General features: G+C 37.9%; 1 protein-coding gene across 3 annotated transcripts in view; it reads left to right on the top strand.

Annotated features, from left to right (window-relative positions):
* The first annotated feature begins 2,711 nt into the window (after nucleotides 1-2,711).
* gabbr1a (gamma-aminobutyric acid (GABA) B receptor, 1a) overlaps nucleotides 2,712-20,176 on the top strand; it is a 61,139-nt gene continuing 43,674 nt past the window's right edge. For 2 of the 3 annotated variants that reach the window (XM_053646749.1, XM_053646748.1), the window contains exons 1-6: nucleotides 2,712-3,652; nucleotides 6,141-6,227; nucleotides 8,863-8,927; nucleotides 9,047-9,185; nucleotides 10,119-10,304; nucleotides 11,089-11,106. In XM_053646749.1, coding sequence (XP_053502724.1) covers nucleotides 6,149-6,227; nucleotides 8,863-8,927; nucleotides 9,047-9,185; nucleotides 10,119-10,304; nucleotides 11,089-11,106 — 487 coding nt within the window. In that variant the 5' untranslated portion in view covers nucleotides 2,712-3,652; nucleotides 6,141-6,148. The other variant, XM_053646750.1, reaches the window with a different exon arrangement.

Here is a 20,176-nt window from a genome sequence, read left to right as displayed (position 1 = left end):
ATATGTGACCAACTCCATGACAAAGTTGAGAAGGACTGTTTTAAGTTATGAGCAAATCACCTTCATGGTCTATTTATTTATTTATTTACAGTTTACAAGTATGAATTATTTCTTACATGGCAGTCGTCTGTCGTTTTAAGTAATAATCGGTTTATGATAGTGGCCTCAATTTATTTCAGTCATTGCCTTTTAAAACGATGCATCAATCCAAAATTGTCCAATAATTACACCCCTAATATTTATTATCTTAATATCGTTTTCACTGACAACATGAATTAGTTTGCCTCTACTCTACCTTTTACGAATGAAATACATGCAAGATAATGCTCATTCTTTTTTCCCTATAATTGCATATTTAACTTACAGACTTGTTGAACTGCATAGTATTAAAACAAACTCTCCAATTTTGCTCAAAAGCAATACTGACTCACTGACTGCTACATTCACATCATTATCTTCATATCCTGTTATCGTGAATTGGTTTCAGTACACCTTTCTCACACTGCCCTTAAAGTCTGAATGAAATTAGCCTTAAATGATCGCATCTTTTTTTTTTTTTAAGACTGTATATTATTCAGTATTTGCAAACATGTAAGATCCTTCAAGTTAGTTGATTGTTATCAGGTTCAAGCTAAATAGACTTTTCATAGTTTGTGCACATCTGTAAGACATGCTGCTCGGTAGATTACAAGAATTGTCCTTTGTTTTATTATTATATTCGGTAAATTGTTTATTATAAGATTTACTATTGCATTCAATGTTAATTTATTTTTGTTAAGAAAAAAACAAACAAAAATGGAGTTTTGACGTATAATATCTCAAATATTAAGCAGGCATTCTATAGTTATAATTTATGTGTTATGATACAGCTGACTATCGATTAATAATGATTTTTTGTGTGTGTTAATTAATCAAGATGGTCCTAGCTGTGTATTTCTTGACTGTCTACATGCTAGATTTTCCTGTTTTCTTTAACATGATATATTTTTTGCTTGATATCCTCTTCTGTAAAGATTGTTCTTCATGAAGATGAAAGATGCTTATGCATTGTCTGACAGAACAATACATTATTATACATACATTTTATGCCTTAAAGGTAAGTTTCATGCAGTTGAATGATAGCTTTCTCTCCATATTGTTCATCTGTATAATTGACCGTTTGAATGCAAAGTTCTTAGTTGTGTTATGACTTTCTCCTTTTCCTCAAGACATATGAACATGAGTGTGCTACATTGTCTAATTGTATAGATTGGATCATGTTACCATATTAATAAATATGTTTAGTTACTTCAATAATAATGAGAACAGAGTCTCGAGAAAATTATTAGCCAGGTGTGGCAGCAGTGTTTCAGGGAAATAAGAGCCACAGCAAGTAGTCTCTGGTAAATCAATGAATTATTAAGCTACACCAGTATTTCACTAATGAGATACATGGTGATACATGGCTCCTGATCATTTTCCTCAGATATACACCATTTGCCTCCTTTCTCGAAGTTTCATATAGTTGATTTAAAGAGCTCTCCCCAGAAACGCCTACATTCCCTACCCTATCTCTGTCCTTCAGATGACCCTAATGCAGAGAAAGATATGTCTTTGTCAGCGGAAGCAGTCATGTGATGCTCCTCCTGAGCCGAGCTGTGCGCCTGAACGAGAAGTACGATGACAATGTCTTATCTCTCACATCTCACTCTTTTCTCTTATGACTCCTGGTGTTTCCCCTGAGAGAGCCGTAATATGGAGATCCAATATGGGGCCAGAACGGAGATACAGATTAAATTTGCTGATGGATGTTTTTTCAGTGGGTATGTGAATGTAGCCTAAATCCACTGTGAGATAACAAGGTCCCTTTCGTCCTGTGGAGAGAATGGGTGATGATATGGTCACAGCACATACGCCTTTAAAAATAAAGGGATCCAAAATGTTTGTTCGTGTAATGCTAGAGAAAAACGATCTCCTAAGAACCTTTTGATTGGTGGATATTTAATCATTATAGGTCCAACAGAAAACTAAAAAAATCCCATCATAAGTGCTTCATGATGTGGAAGAATTTATGTTTTTTTCTTGGGGGGGGGGGGACCAAAAATGCATCAATGAATCATGGACTGAAAGGTTTGCTAGAAAACAAAAAAAAAAGGGTCTGCTCTGGCTGATTAATTTTACAAAATTTTAAGGCCTCGGTTTAGAACTGATCTTCTCTGTATGTGTGAGGCTCAGTCTGTGTGTCCAGATTTTTACACGTGGGGTGGTAAAGACCAGGGGCCCATCTGCTTATGTACAGGACAATGACATGCAGAATATCTGATTTATTTCTTAGGACAAAATGAATGTCCATGAAATGACTTTGGCAGGCAGATTCCCATTTGTTCCCCCCATGTGACCACATCCATGAGGTTATCTTTTTGGTTTGGGACTAAACGTCCCGATAGTGACAGGATGACAATTTTAATATTATGTGAACTAATTTCTATTAAAACAACATCTCATATGCAAAAGAGAAAAACATGCAGATTATTTTAGATTAAAAAGAAAAAAACCAATCCAACCCTCAAAGCTAAAAGATTTCACTGGGACACTGAGATGGTGTTAAGTTTAAAGATGTGTTGCATTTTAGTTTAATATAGGCTACAGGAACTCATTGAAAACATGTAACTCAACATGTGTCCTTGTGTCTGTTCTCTGGATGTGAAATAATCACCAGTGTGAACACATTACACTTAATGATTAAAAACTGGATTTTTGGAGCAGAATCATATCTTCTGTCTTCAATTATTCATCAGCAGTGTGTATAAATAGATGATGCGATGAGGAAGATAACGAGGAAGACAAGCTGAGATCAGAAAAGCAGAGACCACTAAATGCCACTTTGATTCGACACAAGAAAGCTCAAGTCCAAAACGCATAAGATGTTCAACCGCATTTCAGTCTGATGGATTATTAACCAGCCGGCAGAAATGTACCAAGCAGGTCGATGATGAAGGAGAGCTACGCACACCACGTGGTGTCCTGGCGTGACGTCGTAAGTCAGTCAGACTCATTTTTCCCCTTCCCCACCCGTATCATGTAAGCCCCGCCTCTTTTTTTACAAAAGGAGCCAGCTGATTGGACAAACCATACATCATTCAATTTGAGAAAACAATCGACTTTCGATAGTATGAACTAGAAACCAGTCCTGACCCAGGGGGCGGAGTTTCTAGCAGCACGGGTGGAAATAAGAAGAAGAGGAGAGAGCGAGCGAGAGAGAGAGAGAGCGAGTGAGAGAGAGAGAAAAAAAAAGAAAAAAGAAAAAAAAAACGCCGGAGATGGAGAAGAGTGGAAAAAAAGAAGGGAGGAGGAGGAGAGGAAGGATGGACGTGCACTATCGAGCGTGAAACATTTATAAGGGGTGTATTTGTATTTGTACATAGCTTATAATTCTATAATTAAGATCTCAGATGGAATTTTATTTTGCAAAGCAATACACGCAGTGAGATACTATAAGCCATGCATATGTCAGCCTATGCAACGACGCTGGATTTGCACTATTAAATCACTGCAATTTTTTGTGCATGTAAACACCCAGTGAGCGGAAATTATTCTGAAGGACGTTTGTTTTTGTTTGTTTGTTTGTTTGTTTTGGTTTTTTTTTTTTAATGCACCGGGCCTGTCAACATTTGTGAGTAAATCAGTTTGCTTCTCCTTTCAAGCTCTCTATCTATATTCTACCTGATGTACATTTATAGCCTGTATCTCATTTCATTCTACCATCCTGTCACTGAGTAGTTTGCTTGTTGTTGTTGATCTGTAGCTAAAATGTTTGTGTAGTACCAAGTGGTAAACAACATTTACATCAAACTTCACCAGCAGACACCATGAGGCTTCATTAGCCACACTAATATTTGCTAATTTATGCAGTTTTATGATGCATAAGCTATTAACAGTACATTAGTGTAATTTAGTTCAAATGAATAGATCAAAGTGTTTCACTTATCTGAAAGGCCTTGTGCGGTCCATGTCCTTAACCATCAAGCTGGTGCTGGAAAATGTCTCTCTAAGTTAAAGCTGTTAATTTTAGGGATGGTGGGGTCCATATGTTTATAAGATAAACATAAACATGCTTCCTGGCTAACCTTCACTTCCGTTACATTAACAATTAATCAATCAAAAGACATTTGTCTTGTAAATATTCAGCAAGAAAATAGCAATAATGGCTTTAATTGAATTATTAAAAGTACTAAAAGTTATTATTAATTTAAATATGTAATTAGTTATAGGACGGCACGGTGGCTTAGTGGTTAGCATGTTTGCCTCGCACCTCCGGGGATTGGGGTTTGAATCCCGCCTCTACCCTGTGTATGCAGAGCTTGCATGTTGTCCCCATGCTTCAGGGGTTTCCTCCGGGTACTCCGGTTTCCTCCCCAGTCCAAAGACATACGTTGTAAGCTGATTAGCATTTCCAAATTGTCTTTAGTGGGTTGGCCCACCGTCCAGGGTGTCTCGCCTTGTACCTGAAGTTCCCTGGGATAGGCTCCAGGCTCCCCCACAACCCTGTGTAGATTAAGCAATAGAGAAGATGGATGGATTATAAATGTTAATACAGTGGTTTTCAAAGTGGGGGCCGCCAGGGGGCCTCACCAATTTGGTGTGAAAAATAAATAAATACATGATTTTTTTCTTTCTCACTCTCAGACAACCACACACACACACTCACACACTCAATTTCTAATGTAATGTAATGTAAAGATGTAAGATGTAATTATTAATAAAAAAGGGGGATATATTCAGAAGTCTGTATTTTTAATGTGTTTTAAAGACATCTTGCAAAAGGGGGGTCTCGGTCAAATGTTACTGCCATTTGGAGGGGCCGTGCCCTGGAAAAGTTTGGGAACTCCTGTGTTAATGTATTTTCAGATGATTTTCTAATGACTTTTTCTTAGATCTCACTCACTTTCAGTATCCTTGTCAGGGCTGCAATATCTGTGGAGCCTATGCCAAGAATGCTGGGCGTAGGGTGGGAATACACCCTGGATGGGATGTTAGTCAATCACAGGGCACTATACACACACACACACACACACACACCTCGGAGCAATTTTGCCCAGCATGTTTTAGGATGTACACAGAAACCCTGCACATACATTAATCCCAGCTCAGGATCAAACCCGGGACCCTAGAGCTGTGAGGTGACAATGCTACTCGCTGTGCCACTTAGGAAAACTGCCTACTTCATTTCATTCAGGAATTTTCTTTCAGCCTGTTAATCGAGATTATGCCGATGCTTCTCCAACTCATTAAAACATCGTTATATCATATACTCTCAGTGGGGTTTCTGCAATTCAACTTTTGACATTTCTTTGGATTTAAGTGATCAGCCTTCAGGTAGCGCCTTCAGTGCTCAGAGCTTCAGGTGTTTTCTGTCTTGTCTGTATCCTAGCTATGCCTCTGGATACACCAATCCCAAAATATGTGAAACATGATAAGCATTTCAAGCCCTGATATTGATATTGATATTGATAGTGTGTGTGTGTGTGTGTGCATACTGTTCACAAATCACTCCATTATGAATTAAAGCTTGGGCATGTGTGTAGTTCACTGTGTGTTCAGTTTTAATGAGTGTCTTAATGTGTCTGTAGTAAAATGTGTGTGTAGATTAATGAGTGTATATGTGAATATGTATCGATATTTGTGTGTGTAGTTTAATGTGTTTGTGTACTTTAACATGTGTGTGTGGTTGGACTTGGATGGAAGATGGAGATTTTTGGCACGTAGCTGCAGTGTTAAGTTTATTCAGAGACACTGAGGACATGTTTAAAGTTAACAGTGTCCTCTGATCCTCACTGCAGAGTCTCCCTCTGTTTCCCCACTGTCAGCCTGGAGGGATGCACTTTCGTCTCTCTCGCTCGCGTTCTCTCTCTCTCTCTCTCTCTCTGCTATCATCGTGTGCGTGTATATGTGTGTGTTCTTGACCTCAGCTGACCCCCCCAACTCCCTTTCACTTGCTCAAGAAATGTTTAGCAGAGATTTAGTGTTAGTTGAGAGACTGCTGCATGTATGTCATGTTTCTATATAAATCTAGATGCACTATAAATGAGCTGTAATGAGCGCTTAATCGGTTGGACAATGTTATTTATTTTAATCCAGATCTCTCTTTCATCTTTTAATAGATGCAGAAATGGTGCAGCTGTTGTTTCTTGTAATTTCCAACGTGCTTCCCACACTTATTGCATCCATGCATAATTCAACAACTGGAGGTAGTGTGTGTGTGTGTGCGTGTGTGTGAGAGAGAGAGTGAGAGAGAGAGAAATAGAAATGTAATGTACATTAGGGCTAAATAATGTCTTAGGAAATTCCTTGAGGCAAATATTACAGTTAAAGTTAATGAGAGAGAGAGAGAGATGTGTGGTCCACGTACCAATTAAAATTTTACTCCCAACATGCACCATATGCTAATAACATGCAATAGGTGAGACATGCTGGCTCATAAGCTCAATATAGCTCAAAATACACTTTATTAGGAACACTGATACACCTGCTCATTCATGCAAGTCATTATCCAGTCAGACATTCATGTGACTCAATACAGTGCAACTCATAAAATCATGCAGATACAGGTCAAGAGCTTCAGGAAAAATGTGATCTCATTGACTCTGACCATGACAAGTTTGTTGGTGCCAGGCAGGCCGCTTTGAGTATTGAAATCTGCTGATCTCCTAGCAGTTTCACTCCCAACAGTCTCTAGATTTTATAGAGAATGGTGTAAAAGAAAATCCAGTGAGTAGCAGTTCTGTGAGTGTAAACACCTTGTTGATGAGAGAGGTCAGAGGAACATTGCTAGACTGGTTGGAGCTTACAGTAAGGCTATGGTAACTCAAATAAACATGCTTTACAACAGTGGTAAGAAGAAAGGTATCTCAGAAAACGTAACATGTTGAACCTTGAGGAGGATGGGCCGCTAAATACTACATGAGGTTCTACTCCTGTCAGACAAAAATATTAATCTGAGGCTTCAGTGGGTTCAGACCAGTGTTTCCTGGTCTGATGAATGTCTGTTTTTACTGTGACTTGCAGACGGTAGGGTCAGAATTTGGCATCAACATCATGAATCCATCATCCATAATCTAGGGATTTTGGCCCATACTTGTTTCTTAGTAGTGAGAATGATTTCTTGGCCCACACTGAGCCCCTTAATACCAGTTCTGCATTGTTTGAATACCACAGTCTCTCCGAGTATTGTTGCAGACCATGTTCATTCCTTTATGGCTACTATTAAGCCACCTTATAATGGCTAATTCCAGCATGATAATGCCCCATTTCACAAAGCACAAGTCTCATACTGGTTCCATGAACATGACAATGAGTTCAGTGTACTTTAGTGGTCTCCCCAGTCAACGCATGTGAATCCAAAGGAGCACTTTAGGGATGTTGCAAAACAGGAAATCCTCATAATGAACATGCAGCTAACAAATCTGCAGCAGTGTGATGCAGTCATGGCAACTTGAGCCAGAATCTCAGAGGACTGTTTCCACCATCTTGTGGAGCCCATATCATAAAAGCTGTGTCCCAAATGACTTACTATACACTATGCACTTACACTGTGCACTATGTACTCTTATCATCTAGAATTTTAGAAGGGTCGTATCATCTCAAATGGAACACTAATTTTATTTACTAACCGGAAGTATAAACCGTTTCCCAGTCAATGGCAAATGACATCATACGCACGTAATGCAACACCGCTAGCTTTAGCAGAAAGTTAATTTCACCGTATCAAGGTAACATAAACAGTACAATGAAGAAAATAATTTACTACTACGTAGGCAAAACTGCGACCGTTGAGTGCATGACGTGTCCAACAAGGTTGAATAAGTGCATTATCTGGGTACTTGAAGTGCACTTCTTCTTGTTGAAATTTTCAGTGTGAACACACTACTCACACTATTTATACTATAAAATGGTGAAGAATAGTGCATAAGTATGCAATTTGGGATGCACCTAAAGACTTTAGGCTGTTCTGAGAGCAAACTGGATCCTATTGAGTATTAGTATGGTGTTCCTAATAAATTGGCTGGTGAGTATATACCCAGTCACATGCAATGTGTTGTATGTATAGAGATAACTGTGAAAAGTTCTCTCTGTATTCTTATTATTTCCTTACTGTAGACACCTGTAAAAGCCCCATACTGGCTAACTGAAGATGATGGTGGTAAAAAAAAAATCAAATCACATCCTCAAATTCAAAATACGTATCACATTATTTGAGTTTGCAAACAGTGACAGCAAAACTCAGCTAAGACAGCTATACGATTACTTTGTTATTTAAATTGTTTATTGAGGGAAATAATTGAGTTTCACAACAGCTTGTTTTAAATGTCTTACACTAGGTTGAAAATAGAAACTCAACACTCAGCACTTATTTCTAAAACTGTTTTGAGGAAATGAATCGGGGTCAGTTTTGGGGAATTGGAGGCTTGTCAGTGTTTTGAAAGCAGTAGCGAAAGAAAATGTAACTAATGTGGATCAAGTGGAGAAAGTGCACCTTTTGGTCCTGTAAAATCCTTGTTATTAGCTTACAGGCTTGTCTAAGAATCCATCCTGCAACCTATCTGCAGTGTTTTAACCTATGTTTAGTGTTTTAGTGGGTACAGTACACTGCTATGATTGTAGATGATGAGGGTTTAAACATAGATTTTTACTGAGGGCTGTAGGGCTGTAGTTAACACTGATTTTAATAAATATTTTCAACTCAATAAACCCATGACTTATAATTCAATGTTGAGACTAATAAATAGGACATGTGTGTAGTTATAATAGTGTTGTACATTTTGTTATTGATCTATATGCACTGGCTTCATCCTCCCTCCCTTTCTCTCTCTGTCTTTTCATCAGGGTGTGCCATCATTCGCCCTCCTAGAGATGGAGGGATTCGTTACAGAGGACTGACACAGGAGCAGGTAATGTGTGCTGTAGTATTATTAGCTCTACAGAACAGCCTAAGCCCAGAGAGGACGTCCTCATAATAAAGAAAGTAATCTCGTATCCCATCCCTTGCTCTTTCCTCTGATCTCTGCAGATTCGCAGTGTGCAGATTTTGCCTGTAGACTATGAGATTGAATACATCTGCCGGGGGAACAGGGTGATTGTAGGCCCGAAGGTGCGGAAGTGTCTCCCTGATGGCACGTGGACAGATATGGATCAGCAGAGCAGATGCTGTAAGCATTCAGCCTCTCAGTGACTACGTTTACAATGACAGCAGTAATCTAATGATTGACCTTATTCTGAATGACAATATTCTGGTTAAGGTGTTTACATGAGTTGCTTTTAGAATACTCCTTTCATGTTCTTGTTTTACATGTTATAGAATATAGATTGATTAACGGCACACGTCATTACGTCCCCCGCCACGCCGTCTGACGTTCAATCCAAAATTTCACGTATTAACATACAGTTCGTCTTCGTTATGGTACCGTATACAGTTTTGGGTGTTTTTATTTTGAATTTTACGAAAGCTTCAAGTGCAGTTAATTGTGTGCCATGCTATACGTGCAAATAGATGACTGCTTGAAGACGTGGGCTGCGTACTTACCGACTATATAGTAGCCGAGATACATGTATTTTGCCTACTATATAGTAGGTAAGTATGCGGTTTCGGATGTTTGCAGTCAAACAGTTGAGCACTGCCGTGTGTGTACGTGTCCTGTTGCAAAAAACTCCCACACGACGTTAATAGTGTGATTAAGGTGTGTGCATGTCTGTAATGCACTTCCATAATGTGACTAAAACAGGAATACTCTGCATGTCGTAATTCGATTTGTGTTTACTTCGAGTATGACTTTTATTCGGATTAAGGCAATAAAAAATCGCTGTTTACATGGTAGTTTCTTAATCAGAGTATCGTCTTAATAGGGTTAAAATTGGATTATTGTTGTCCATGTAAACATACTGAGTGTGATCATTACTTTTCTGTTACGCGTTATATAGCTTGTATTATTTTCAGGATTATCCTCAGTTAATTAACAATTATTTAACTGAAAATGGAAGAGAACTTCATGTTTTTAAACACGTCATTGATTTTACTAAGTTCTTACTAACATGTAAGTTAATTTGGTCCTTGAGAACAACCTAATTGTCTCAATACCCCTCAGTGTTTCTGTGTCCTCACTGGTGGACGTCTTTGGAGAATGGCAGAGTGACAGTGCAACCCCCTGGACCTCCAGTAGAAGGCACTGTGCTCCATTACAGTTGTCACGCTGGCTTCCAGTTGGAGGGCAGAAACGTTTCCAACTGCACCAAGCAGGGCAATTGGGACTCGCCCAAACCACTGTGTATTTGTGAGTTCATCCTCCTAGACTTCATTAGTGCATAGTGCATGTGAAATATCAGAACACGAATCAGTTTTAGCAGCAATAATAAACAAATATGTATAGTAAAAACTTTCACAAGATTGTTTTAACATGTATTACAAAAGTGTTGCTCAATCTATGTATATATAAAGGTAATTGTATGGAAGAGTATAGGAAAGACCTTGCATCAGGTGCACTGGTGATCACAGTAATGTATTTAGATTGGATTAAGAATGTTCTTTAAGGCACATGATCGTTCATAAGGTTGACGTCCTTTGTAAACTGTTCTTGTGTCTGGTTGTTTAAAAAAAATAATAATCTGATGTACTGTTTAAATGAAGCTTTTTGAAGCCAGTTACTCCAGTATGTACAGAACTGGAATAAAAAGAAAACTAGTATTCATAAGGAACACTACGTTCTTGGTTACATAATCCCCTGTTTTGAACTGCATGTGACCACTAGTGCAATACAGCTGATACACAGATGTCAGTTTCTCAGTTGTGAGAGAACATCAATGCTATTTTATTTCTTTACTGTATTTTAAAATAATTTCAGTGTTTATGGTGAAATGTCTGCTTCTAAAATATGGTCTGGCATAAACATTGCAAAAAATATAGGCTGGTGTACTTCCTGCTGGTAAACGTACAACAGTCAGCCTTTAGACTATATTCTTGGCCTCTGCACAGACACAGTCCTAACATCTGAAACTGTTCCTCTTTAATGCCTTGCAGGTCTTTAATTTGCATTGTTTTCTCTCCACACCTGCTCTCAGATGACAGAAATTATACAGGTAAGCCCTGAAGGTTAAATTACATTTATTATTCAGTTTGGTTAAAAAGAGTTATTTTATGAAAACCAATGAATCAAACAATATATTATATAAAACAGTCCCCTCTGAAACTGTTGGAACGGGAAGGCCAATTCATTTGTTCGTGCTAAGATCAAATGATGTGTACGAGACGAGAGTTTAAGATTTCAGATTTCATTTCCTGGTGTTAAACAACATAAAACATAGAACCATTTGTATCAGACCAACTAATTTTTAGGTGAGCAAAAGTATAAGAACAGATAAGTCTTGAAGTAAATTAAAGTAAATAACACTTAATATATGGTTGCATATTCCTTGCTTGCAGTAACTACATCAAGTCTGCGGCTCACTAACATCACTAAACTGTTGGTTTCTTCTTCTATGATGCTTTTCCAGGCGTTTACCGTAGCCTCTTTCAGTTGTCGTTTGTTTCGGGAGGGTTCTCCCTTCAGTCTCCTCTTCAGGAGGTCAAATGCAGCTCAATTGGGTTAAGATCTGGTGATTGGCTTGGCTAGCCTAAAACCGTCCACCTTTCCCCATGATAAAGTCCTTTTTGAGCTTGCAGTGTGTTTCGGATCGTCTTGCTGCATGATTCCTCCTGATTAATTTGGATGCATTTCTCTGTAAATAGGCAGACAAAATGTTCCTGTAAACTTCTGAATTCATTCTGCCGCTACCATCATGAGTTACATCAATAATGATTACTGAGCCTGTTACAGAAGCAGCTATGCAAGCCCAAGCCATGACACTACCTCCACCATGCTTCACAGATGAGCTTGTATTTTTTTGGATCATGAGCAGATCCTTTCATTCTCCACACTTTGGTAGAGGTTAATCTTGGTTCTAGACCATTTGTGGCTCATCTCTGTATTTCTTTGTGAATTCCAATCTGGCTTTCTGATTCTTACTGCTGATGAGTGGTTTGCATCTTGTGGTATGGCCTCTGCTCTCAAAGTCTTCTTCGAACAGTGGATTATTCACCCCTGCCCTGTGGAAGTTGTTGGTTATATCATTGACTGTTGTTTTGTGGGTCTTCCTTCACAGCTTTCACAATGTTTCTGTCATCAGCTGTTGTTGTTGTCCTTGGCCGACCTATTCGGTGTCCGGTTGTTGGTACACCAGTGGTTTCTTTCGTTCTCAGGACATTCCAAATTGTTGTATTAGCCATTCCCAATGTTTATGCAATGCCTCTGATCTATTTTTTTAAGTCTTCACAAGTGAAACTAAAGACTAAAACCAAGAGTAGATCTTCAGAGCTAGTTATTGTTCAATCTACCAGGATACACCTGGGTAACAAGAAACACCAGTCAGTCATACATTCCTATATTTTTGTATGTCGTTTAACACATGTACATATAAATACCAGGAAATAAAAGCTGAACTAAACTAAACTCTTCTAAATCCATCTTTTGATTAATGTTCTGTAGAGCTCTTATAACTGAAGTGTTTGTAATGGTGAAGTGCAACCTTCAACTGTAATGCTTCTTTTGAACTCAAGAGGGCTGTCTTTTACCAAGAGGAAGAAAACAGTCTGCAGTGGAAGATGTAGATTTGAGCAATGCATGGTAAAAGTGGTTAAAAAAAAAATTAGAGCAGGAGGCATGGTGAAAGGATTATGTGCAGGGTTTTTTTTTTTTTTTTTTTTTAAATATATGGTTTTCTTTCACAATAGTAAGACATAAAATGACTGATTTTTATTGAATGTCTTATTTAAAAATGCAATTTCATCTTTTCATATTTTACACAATGCGCTGGGTTTCATCCATCTGTTCATTCAACAAATATCTACCTCTCATTCAGGCTAGTTATCAGTTCATCCATCCATCCTGTTTTTTCCTACAGCTTTTCTTCCTTAATTGCTTCCTGACCTCATGTTCATCCAGCTGTTAACTCATCCAGAGAAATATCTGCATATTTACTTTAGTGCAGTCTCAGCAGGATGAGGATTAACTTTTAGCCTGTGTGTGTGTGTGTGTGTGTGTGTGTGTGTGTGTGTTTTAAGTATTTCAATTTAAATTTAAATTTATTTGATAACACATGTAACAGCAGTTCGTCTCACAAAGAAGCTTTAGAGAAATATGATTTCAGATCCCTAATGAGCAAGCTGTAGGCAAATGTAACATGGAAAAATGCTATAGGAACATCAGGAAGAAACCTTGAGATGAACTCGGACTCAAAAATTGAGGGCCAAACTTCTCTGGTCAGTAACAGATACAGGAATTACAGCAGTCCAAACAGAAAACAGTCAACAGTAGTCTAGCAGAAAACATATAAGTGATGAATAAGTCATGATAAATGATACAAGAATGTAAGATTATGGTAAAGAACGCCCAAAAAAGTTCCAGTATAGCTTAAAATTTAATGCAAGGATAATCAGACAAGCTAGTGTGTGGCTAATTACCAAATCACAACATAGCAGGAGATTAAAACAGAGATGATGAGAGACTGTGTGGTCTCTGGGCAGTCAGGAAGGTGGATGGCACACCCAGCTGGGTCTGAAATGGTTCTGAGTGCAGGAAGTAGTTGCAGGAAGTAGTGGCAGTACCTCAGGATTCTGTACTCACCTTATCTCGGGTAACAGGATGTAGAGCTTAGCAAGATTGTTGAACAGTACTTGCCATATGGTGTATATGATAATCATAGTGCAAGCTGAGATTCAGGCATGACTAGATATAACAGCTTAACTAAACTTGTTCAGTCAGGCATTTGATAATTAAGCTCTCCATTTAGATAAAGAGAAATAAGGTAGAGGCAGAAGGCAGCACAGGCAAGAGGGCACCATGAGACATCAGATTTCCTCCACAACAACATCATCATCAAACCTGAATGAGTGCATCAGAGTAGTGATTTACCTTATTTCTCTTTATCTAAAGGGAGAGCTTAATTACCAAATGCCTGACTGAACAAGTTTTCAACATATTCTTGAGAGTTTGTCATTTCTGTGAGCATATCCTCTTATACCACAGCAATTTGCCAACCGTTGCAATTTTTAATTCGGTCAGGTCATCTCAAGTGGTCCTATAATTGTAAAGTTGGTTGTTTGATCGTTTTTCATTTTTCTAATTAGTTTTGAGTGATTACCTCGATGTATTGACATTTCAAAACCACAGTTTTAAAATATATATATATTTATAATTTTACTTGGTTTAACTACGACGGCCATCTTTGTGTCATGGCACTCTAACTAATTTTTGTTATACAGCTGTTTACGGAAACCTCAATATCGTGGCTCAGGAAACAATAAACTGAGCTATAAAAGCACTTGCTGCTTTTATCACAGGAGAAATAATACCACCGCTCTGTTCATTTGTAAAACATTCAACTGAACACTGTGAATCCATATTTGTATAAAATCTATTCAAACATACCAACATGATGGATCAGGTTGGTTCTTCAAATCTGGCCCTCGAGGTCCAGTGTCCTGCAGAGTTAACCTCTAACCCTAATCAAAACACACCTGAACAAGCTAACCAAGGTCTTCAGGATTGCTATAAAATTACAGACGGGTGCGTTTGGAGCTAAACTCTGTAGATTTGAGGAACCCTGAGATAGATCATGCTTCACTGTTGCCAATATCAAATGTAGTAACATTTTAAACCTCCTTGCCAAGCATAAGTTATTGTATGTCAGTCGTAAACTTAATTACTGTAAAATACTGTTCATTTTTATTATTTATTATGCTTATATTACATCTGCTCATTACTCAAAATTCATGAATAAAGTAGGCTTTTCCCCAGATTTCTACTAGCCCTAGCTCTGTAACCAGTGGAACCTCAAACTCAAATTTTACAGCAGAATGCTAGTATAGAGGACTGACTTCTGTGAAAATTTCAAGATTGTATCTGGTCCCCCACCAGAAATATTCAAACCGAATCTGAGGGGAATTTTTAAAAAATTACAGAAGTCTCATACCTGAAACGTTCTGCATGCACACTATGCTTATAGGCATCCCGTAAATAAATTAAGACTGAAGGTTCTTTCACACCGAACGCGAAACAATTGATCACCTTCAGCTAATTCACGCCCGCCCGATAAATGCTAAGCTAATTGGCCACTGCCACAATGGCGCTGCTTCTGCTAGTGAGCACAGGTAGCCACGGATGACGTGTGCTCACTCTTCTTTACTCACATTGGTAGTCGCTGCACCAAGTCGCTCCAAATTTGCATAAAGTTAAACTTTTCTCAACTTTGACGCGTTGCTGGACACGCCCACATCCGGTCGCCAATGGTCACGTTGCGCATGTCGCCGGAAGTCGCCAGATCTCATTGAAAATGAACGGTCTCTGGTCGCATTGTCGCTGCAAGTCACTCTCTGTGTGAACGTACCTTGAGACCCTTACCAATATAAATTGACCTTAAAAGTGGAACTGTGAGCATTACATTTGGACTTAAGTTATAAGACATAGGTACAGGAGTGTGTGAAATGTTTATATATGTTCATGTGCTTGTAATGTGCTCTAAAGATCAGTTTTGTTCCAAGGAGCTAGGACCATCCTAAACCGAGATGTTGAGGTTTCCGTAAACAGCTGTATAACCAAAATATGTTGTGTATCCTGACACAAAGATCATCAAAAAAAGGAAAATTAAAAAAGGTCAAGCAACCGGTATTGGCCCACTTGAGATGGAATGGCCCGATTTATTAATGAATGACATCAGGAATTTATAGTATAATTAATACTAAGAAAATATCTGTGAGATATAAGTTAATTCCTGTTATCACTTATAGCAGCTATAAACAGTTGCTCCCTGACCAGCCTCTTTTTTCTCTCTGCTGATTTTAATAAGATAAAACATGTAGCTTGTCTTGTCACTGAGACAACTCCTCTGTCTTTAGGACTTACTGACCTTTACAGAGCGCTGACACTGGAGACTACTTCCATAAATAGCAAATATAAAGTACTGTGCAAAGGTCTTCTGCACATATCAAGAAATGCTGAAAGCAAAGATGCCTTCAGAAAAAATTTAATTAAATATTTCTATCAAAAAAAAAAAACCCACTATAAAGCACAGTAAGCAATAACAAGCTAAACTAGGTCAATATTTGGTTTTGTAAAAATTCATCAGCAGTCTTATGTACACTATGCAGTTTTATAAGAAAATTGGCTGTTTTTTTGAAGTAAAATTTTTGTTCAGCATCTTGGAGAAACTTTCAAAGATCTTCTGGAGACTATAACTGCTTTTTTGTTGGAAAAATTGGGAAAAAAGTAATAAAATAAAAATCTAAGACAAAATTTGTATTCAAATATATTTAGGGTTCCTAAAACTTTTCCACAGTACTGTACAGCTCCTTACAGAAACATTCACTATATCAACCATCTTTATTAAATAACACATTTTCTTAATCCATTTATTATTAGGCTTTTCCTTAGGTTTTGGAGCGTGGCCATGGGGATTTGTGTACATTCAGCCTCAAGAGCATTAGTGAGGTCAGGCGCTGACGCTGGGTAAGAAGGCTTGGGTTTAGTCAGTGTTCCAGTTCATCCCAAAGGTGTTCAGTGGGGTTGAGGTCAGGGCTTTGTGCAGGACACTCAAGTTCTTCCACACCAACCTTGGCAAACCATATTTTTATAGACCATGTCATGCTGGAGCAGGTTTGCGCTTCAGTCCACTGAGGAGAATCTTAATGCTACAGCGTCCTATACAATTGTGTTTCCAACTTTATGGCAGCAGTTTGTGGAAGGCCCACATATGGGTCTCAAGGTCAGGTGTCCACAAACTTTTGGTCATATAGTGTAATTGATGCATATGGTTCTATAAATGTAGCTGCTGAGATTTTAGATAAATTGTTTATTATTATTATTATGATTATTATTATTAATATGGATTTATTGCTGCTACAGCTGCTAGTAGATCTTGACTTTGGTAGTATTTGAACAAATGAAGCAGAGAGTTTAGAATTTCTGAATACTGAGAGCAATTATTTCAACTATATACATTTTTAAAGATGACAATTTGTCTAAGATATTCCTTTTTTTTTTTTTGCTTAAGCATTCTTAATAATTCTGCAACATATGCACATACAAATATTGCTTACGTAAAGTAATTGTTTTTGTTAGTGGAAATGTAGGGTTTTTTTAATTATGTGAGTGGAAATGTTCCATGATTGTATGCAATGTTTATTTTGTGCCACCATTTTTGCCTATTTTTATGAAAGGTGCCAGTAATTCTGGAGCTGACTGTATGACGGTAGTTAGGCGTGTTGGGCACAGTGAGATCTCTTAGCTCTTAGTAATTATCTAACTTCGTGGTAGATGTCACTTGGTGTTCTTTCATTAAATATCAACTAAAGATCAGGAGTAAATAATTCATGACTGGCATGTGGAGAAATTTGAATTAAGCTCAGACACATAGAGAGAGCGAGAGAGAGTGAGTGAGAGAGAGCGAGAGAGAGTGGGGGGGCGCAGGCAGAGGCAACAAATGTCAGCAGAGCAGCTCAGGAAAGGCGATGGCCACCTTTAAAGGGCAGCCCACCTGGTGTGAACCTTGTACTCTCTCGTGTGTACTAATAAGTCAGGTGATAGACATATAGGATTAAATATGAGATGTGGATTTTTTAACCAAAAACAACACTCTAATATTGAATTTTTAATAAATACAAATTGTGAGCCTAAATGAATAGGGTTTTTTTATTTTATTTTATTTTTTTACCTAATTTCCATGTATTGCATCTGTAGTATCTGTGTGATTATCCTGTACTTGTAATGGAAGTTTTGCATACATTAGATTGATTATATAAAAATTCTGTGAGTAAATTAGTAGAAGTAAATGATATGAATGTTAGCATGCATTTACTGGGGTTTTAATTAGAATGTTTTTAAAAAAAAGACCAAAAATCTCACCCACAAAATATGTCAAAGTCTTCGCCAGTTATTCAATTCTGTAAAATAAAAAAAAAGAAAAGAAAAAAAAAATCATGACTATATAATGTTAACTCAAAACTACAGCCTAACCCTCTAGTAATAGAATGAAACAGGAAAACTGGTCTCATGTACTTTTATATACGCACTAAACACTGGAGAAATAAAGTAAAAAAACAATTAAATTCCCCCCATTTCCCCCCATGTCCCATTTCTGAAAGGACTAATTATACAGATTTACAACCAAATTTATGAATAACTTTGACTGCAGAACTCATTAATGCAGTGAATAGCTTTGTTGGATCACAGCTCCAGGGTTCCTGGTTTGACATTGAGCTCAGGTGTGGAGTTTCTTTGCATCTTCCCCCCGTCCCTGTTTGGGTTTCCTCTGGGTTCTTTGGTTTCCTCTCACCTCCCAAAAGCATAAGAGTAGGTGGATTGGCTGAGTAAATTTCCCCTAGGTGTGAATGAGTGTGTGAATGTGTGTGCATGGGGCACTGTGATGGATTGGCTTTCTGTCCAGGGTTTTAAAACTGCTTTGAGACAATGTTCATTGTAAAAAGCGCTATACAAATAAAATTGAATTGATTCCTGCCTCATACCCAGTTTTCCCAGGATAGGCTCCGGATCCACCGGATCCAAATCTCAACTCACCATTATTAAAAGCTATTGTATATTTTTGTGACCTGTTAACGTGATCAGCATGTTAAACTGGTCCCTGGAATTGAATGTGTTTAAGCCAAATATCAAAACAAAACAAGTTGGCCTACAAATGATTGTCACTTGTACCTAACGTTCTGTCAGTGGAAAATTTAGGAATGAAAAGCCTTATGATTCTAATAAAGAGATAATATATTACTGTACACATTTAAAATAATGTTCTGTGCTAAAGGAGTCCATGGAATTTGTATTACTGCCGACAAAAACTTTGAGAACCCCCGAATTAAAGCGTTCTTTGTGAATGTTTTTTTTTTCCACCCCGGAGACTTCCATTATAAGTAAGTTGTGAGTAAACAGGTTTTTATGCTTCTTTCTCAGTACAGAGAACTGTGTAGAGATTCTTGTCAGTGATAATCACACACACACTACAGAAATCTCATTCTGTCAGTTTGCACAACACTTATTGTAGTCTTGCACATTGCTGCAGTGTATGTGCCTTATTAGTGGTTTTCATGTGTCATAATATCATATAATACGATCCGGTAGCATATGCTTACAGCGAGTGTGTTTTCTCTAGAGCTCGAACACTGACGGGTGTCTGTCAGCTACAGTACCTGAACGAGCAGCAATTTTGTCCCACAAGCCTGAGCAGAAAGCAAAAGAGCATAAAGAATATGCATTAGGTGTTTCAGTGGCTTTATGCTGTAGTGACTTCAAGACATGAACACAAAACCATGAGGGAAATGAGCCTACGTTTTTCCGTCAATATCAGTTATTTGACAGAGATCATGTAGGTTGCTACTTGATTTATTGGAGAGGAGCATGCTGTGTGGTGCCGCTGGTAATGGCATGAGAGATTGATTGTTTATCTGTGTAAGCTTGGTTGTGTTCGACAGTGTGTGTGTGTGTGTGTGTGTGTGTGTGTGTGTGTGTGTGTGTGTGTGTGTGAAAGAGAGAGAGAGAGAGCTGTGAAAAGAAAGGGAAAAGGTGGTATTGACTGATTATGCAATACTCTTCTGAACTTTCTGAATTGAATTATTCAAACTGTTCTAAGGTCACATATAAAACAAATAAGATGTTTATGTTTCTGCAAGCTAATGTATATGGTCTGTGCTGAAATACAGTATTTACTGTATTGTATTTTGCACAAATGTTCTAGCTGTTCCATGCAGGTATACAGCAAAATCTCCTGTGTTGAATTAACTCTTTACGGTCTTCATTAGGAGCCTGTGCATCTAGCTCTGTATGGTTTTCCTGGTTTCTTTTTTTTTTTTTTTTTTTTTTTCAAACATTAGATTAATTATATAAATTTTCAAAATTAATAAGCAGAATTGCATCAGTAAATGCACAGGCATGTACTGGGGTTATTGGTCAGATATAGTGAAAAAAACAGTCCCTCCAGGATTTCACAATTTTTCAAAATCTGCAATATTCAGAAGAATTTCAAAATTACAGCAGATTTTCTGCAGATGTGGGCCGAGATGCATCATGTGACATCATCAATCATCACAACGCGCATTCAGAAAAAGCCCTCT

This window comes from Ictalurus furcatus, chromosome 17 (assembly GCF_023375685.1).
Source record: "Ictalurus furcatus strain D&B chromosome 17, Billie_1.0, whole genome shotgun sequence".
NCBI lineage: Eukaryota > Metazoa > Chordata > Actinopteri > Siluriformes > Ictaluridae > Ictalurus > Ictalurus furcatus.
The sequence above is the reverse complement of the archived record's forward strand: the minus strand, read 5'-3'. Positions and strand labels throughout refer to the sequence as shown.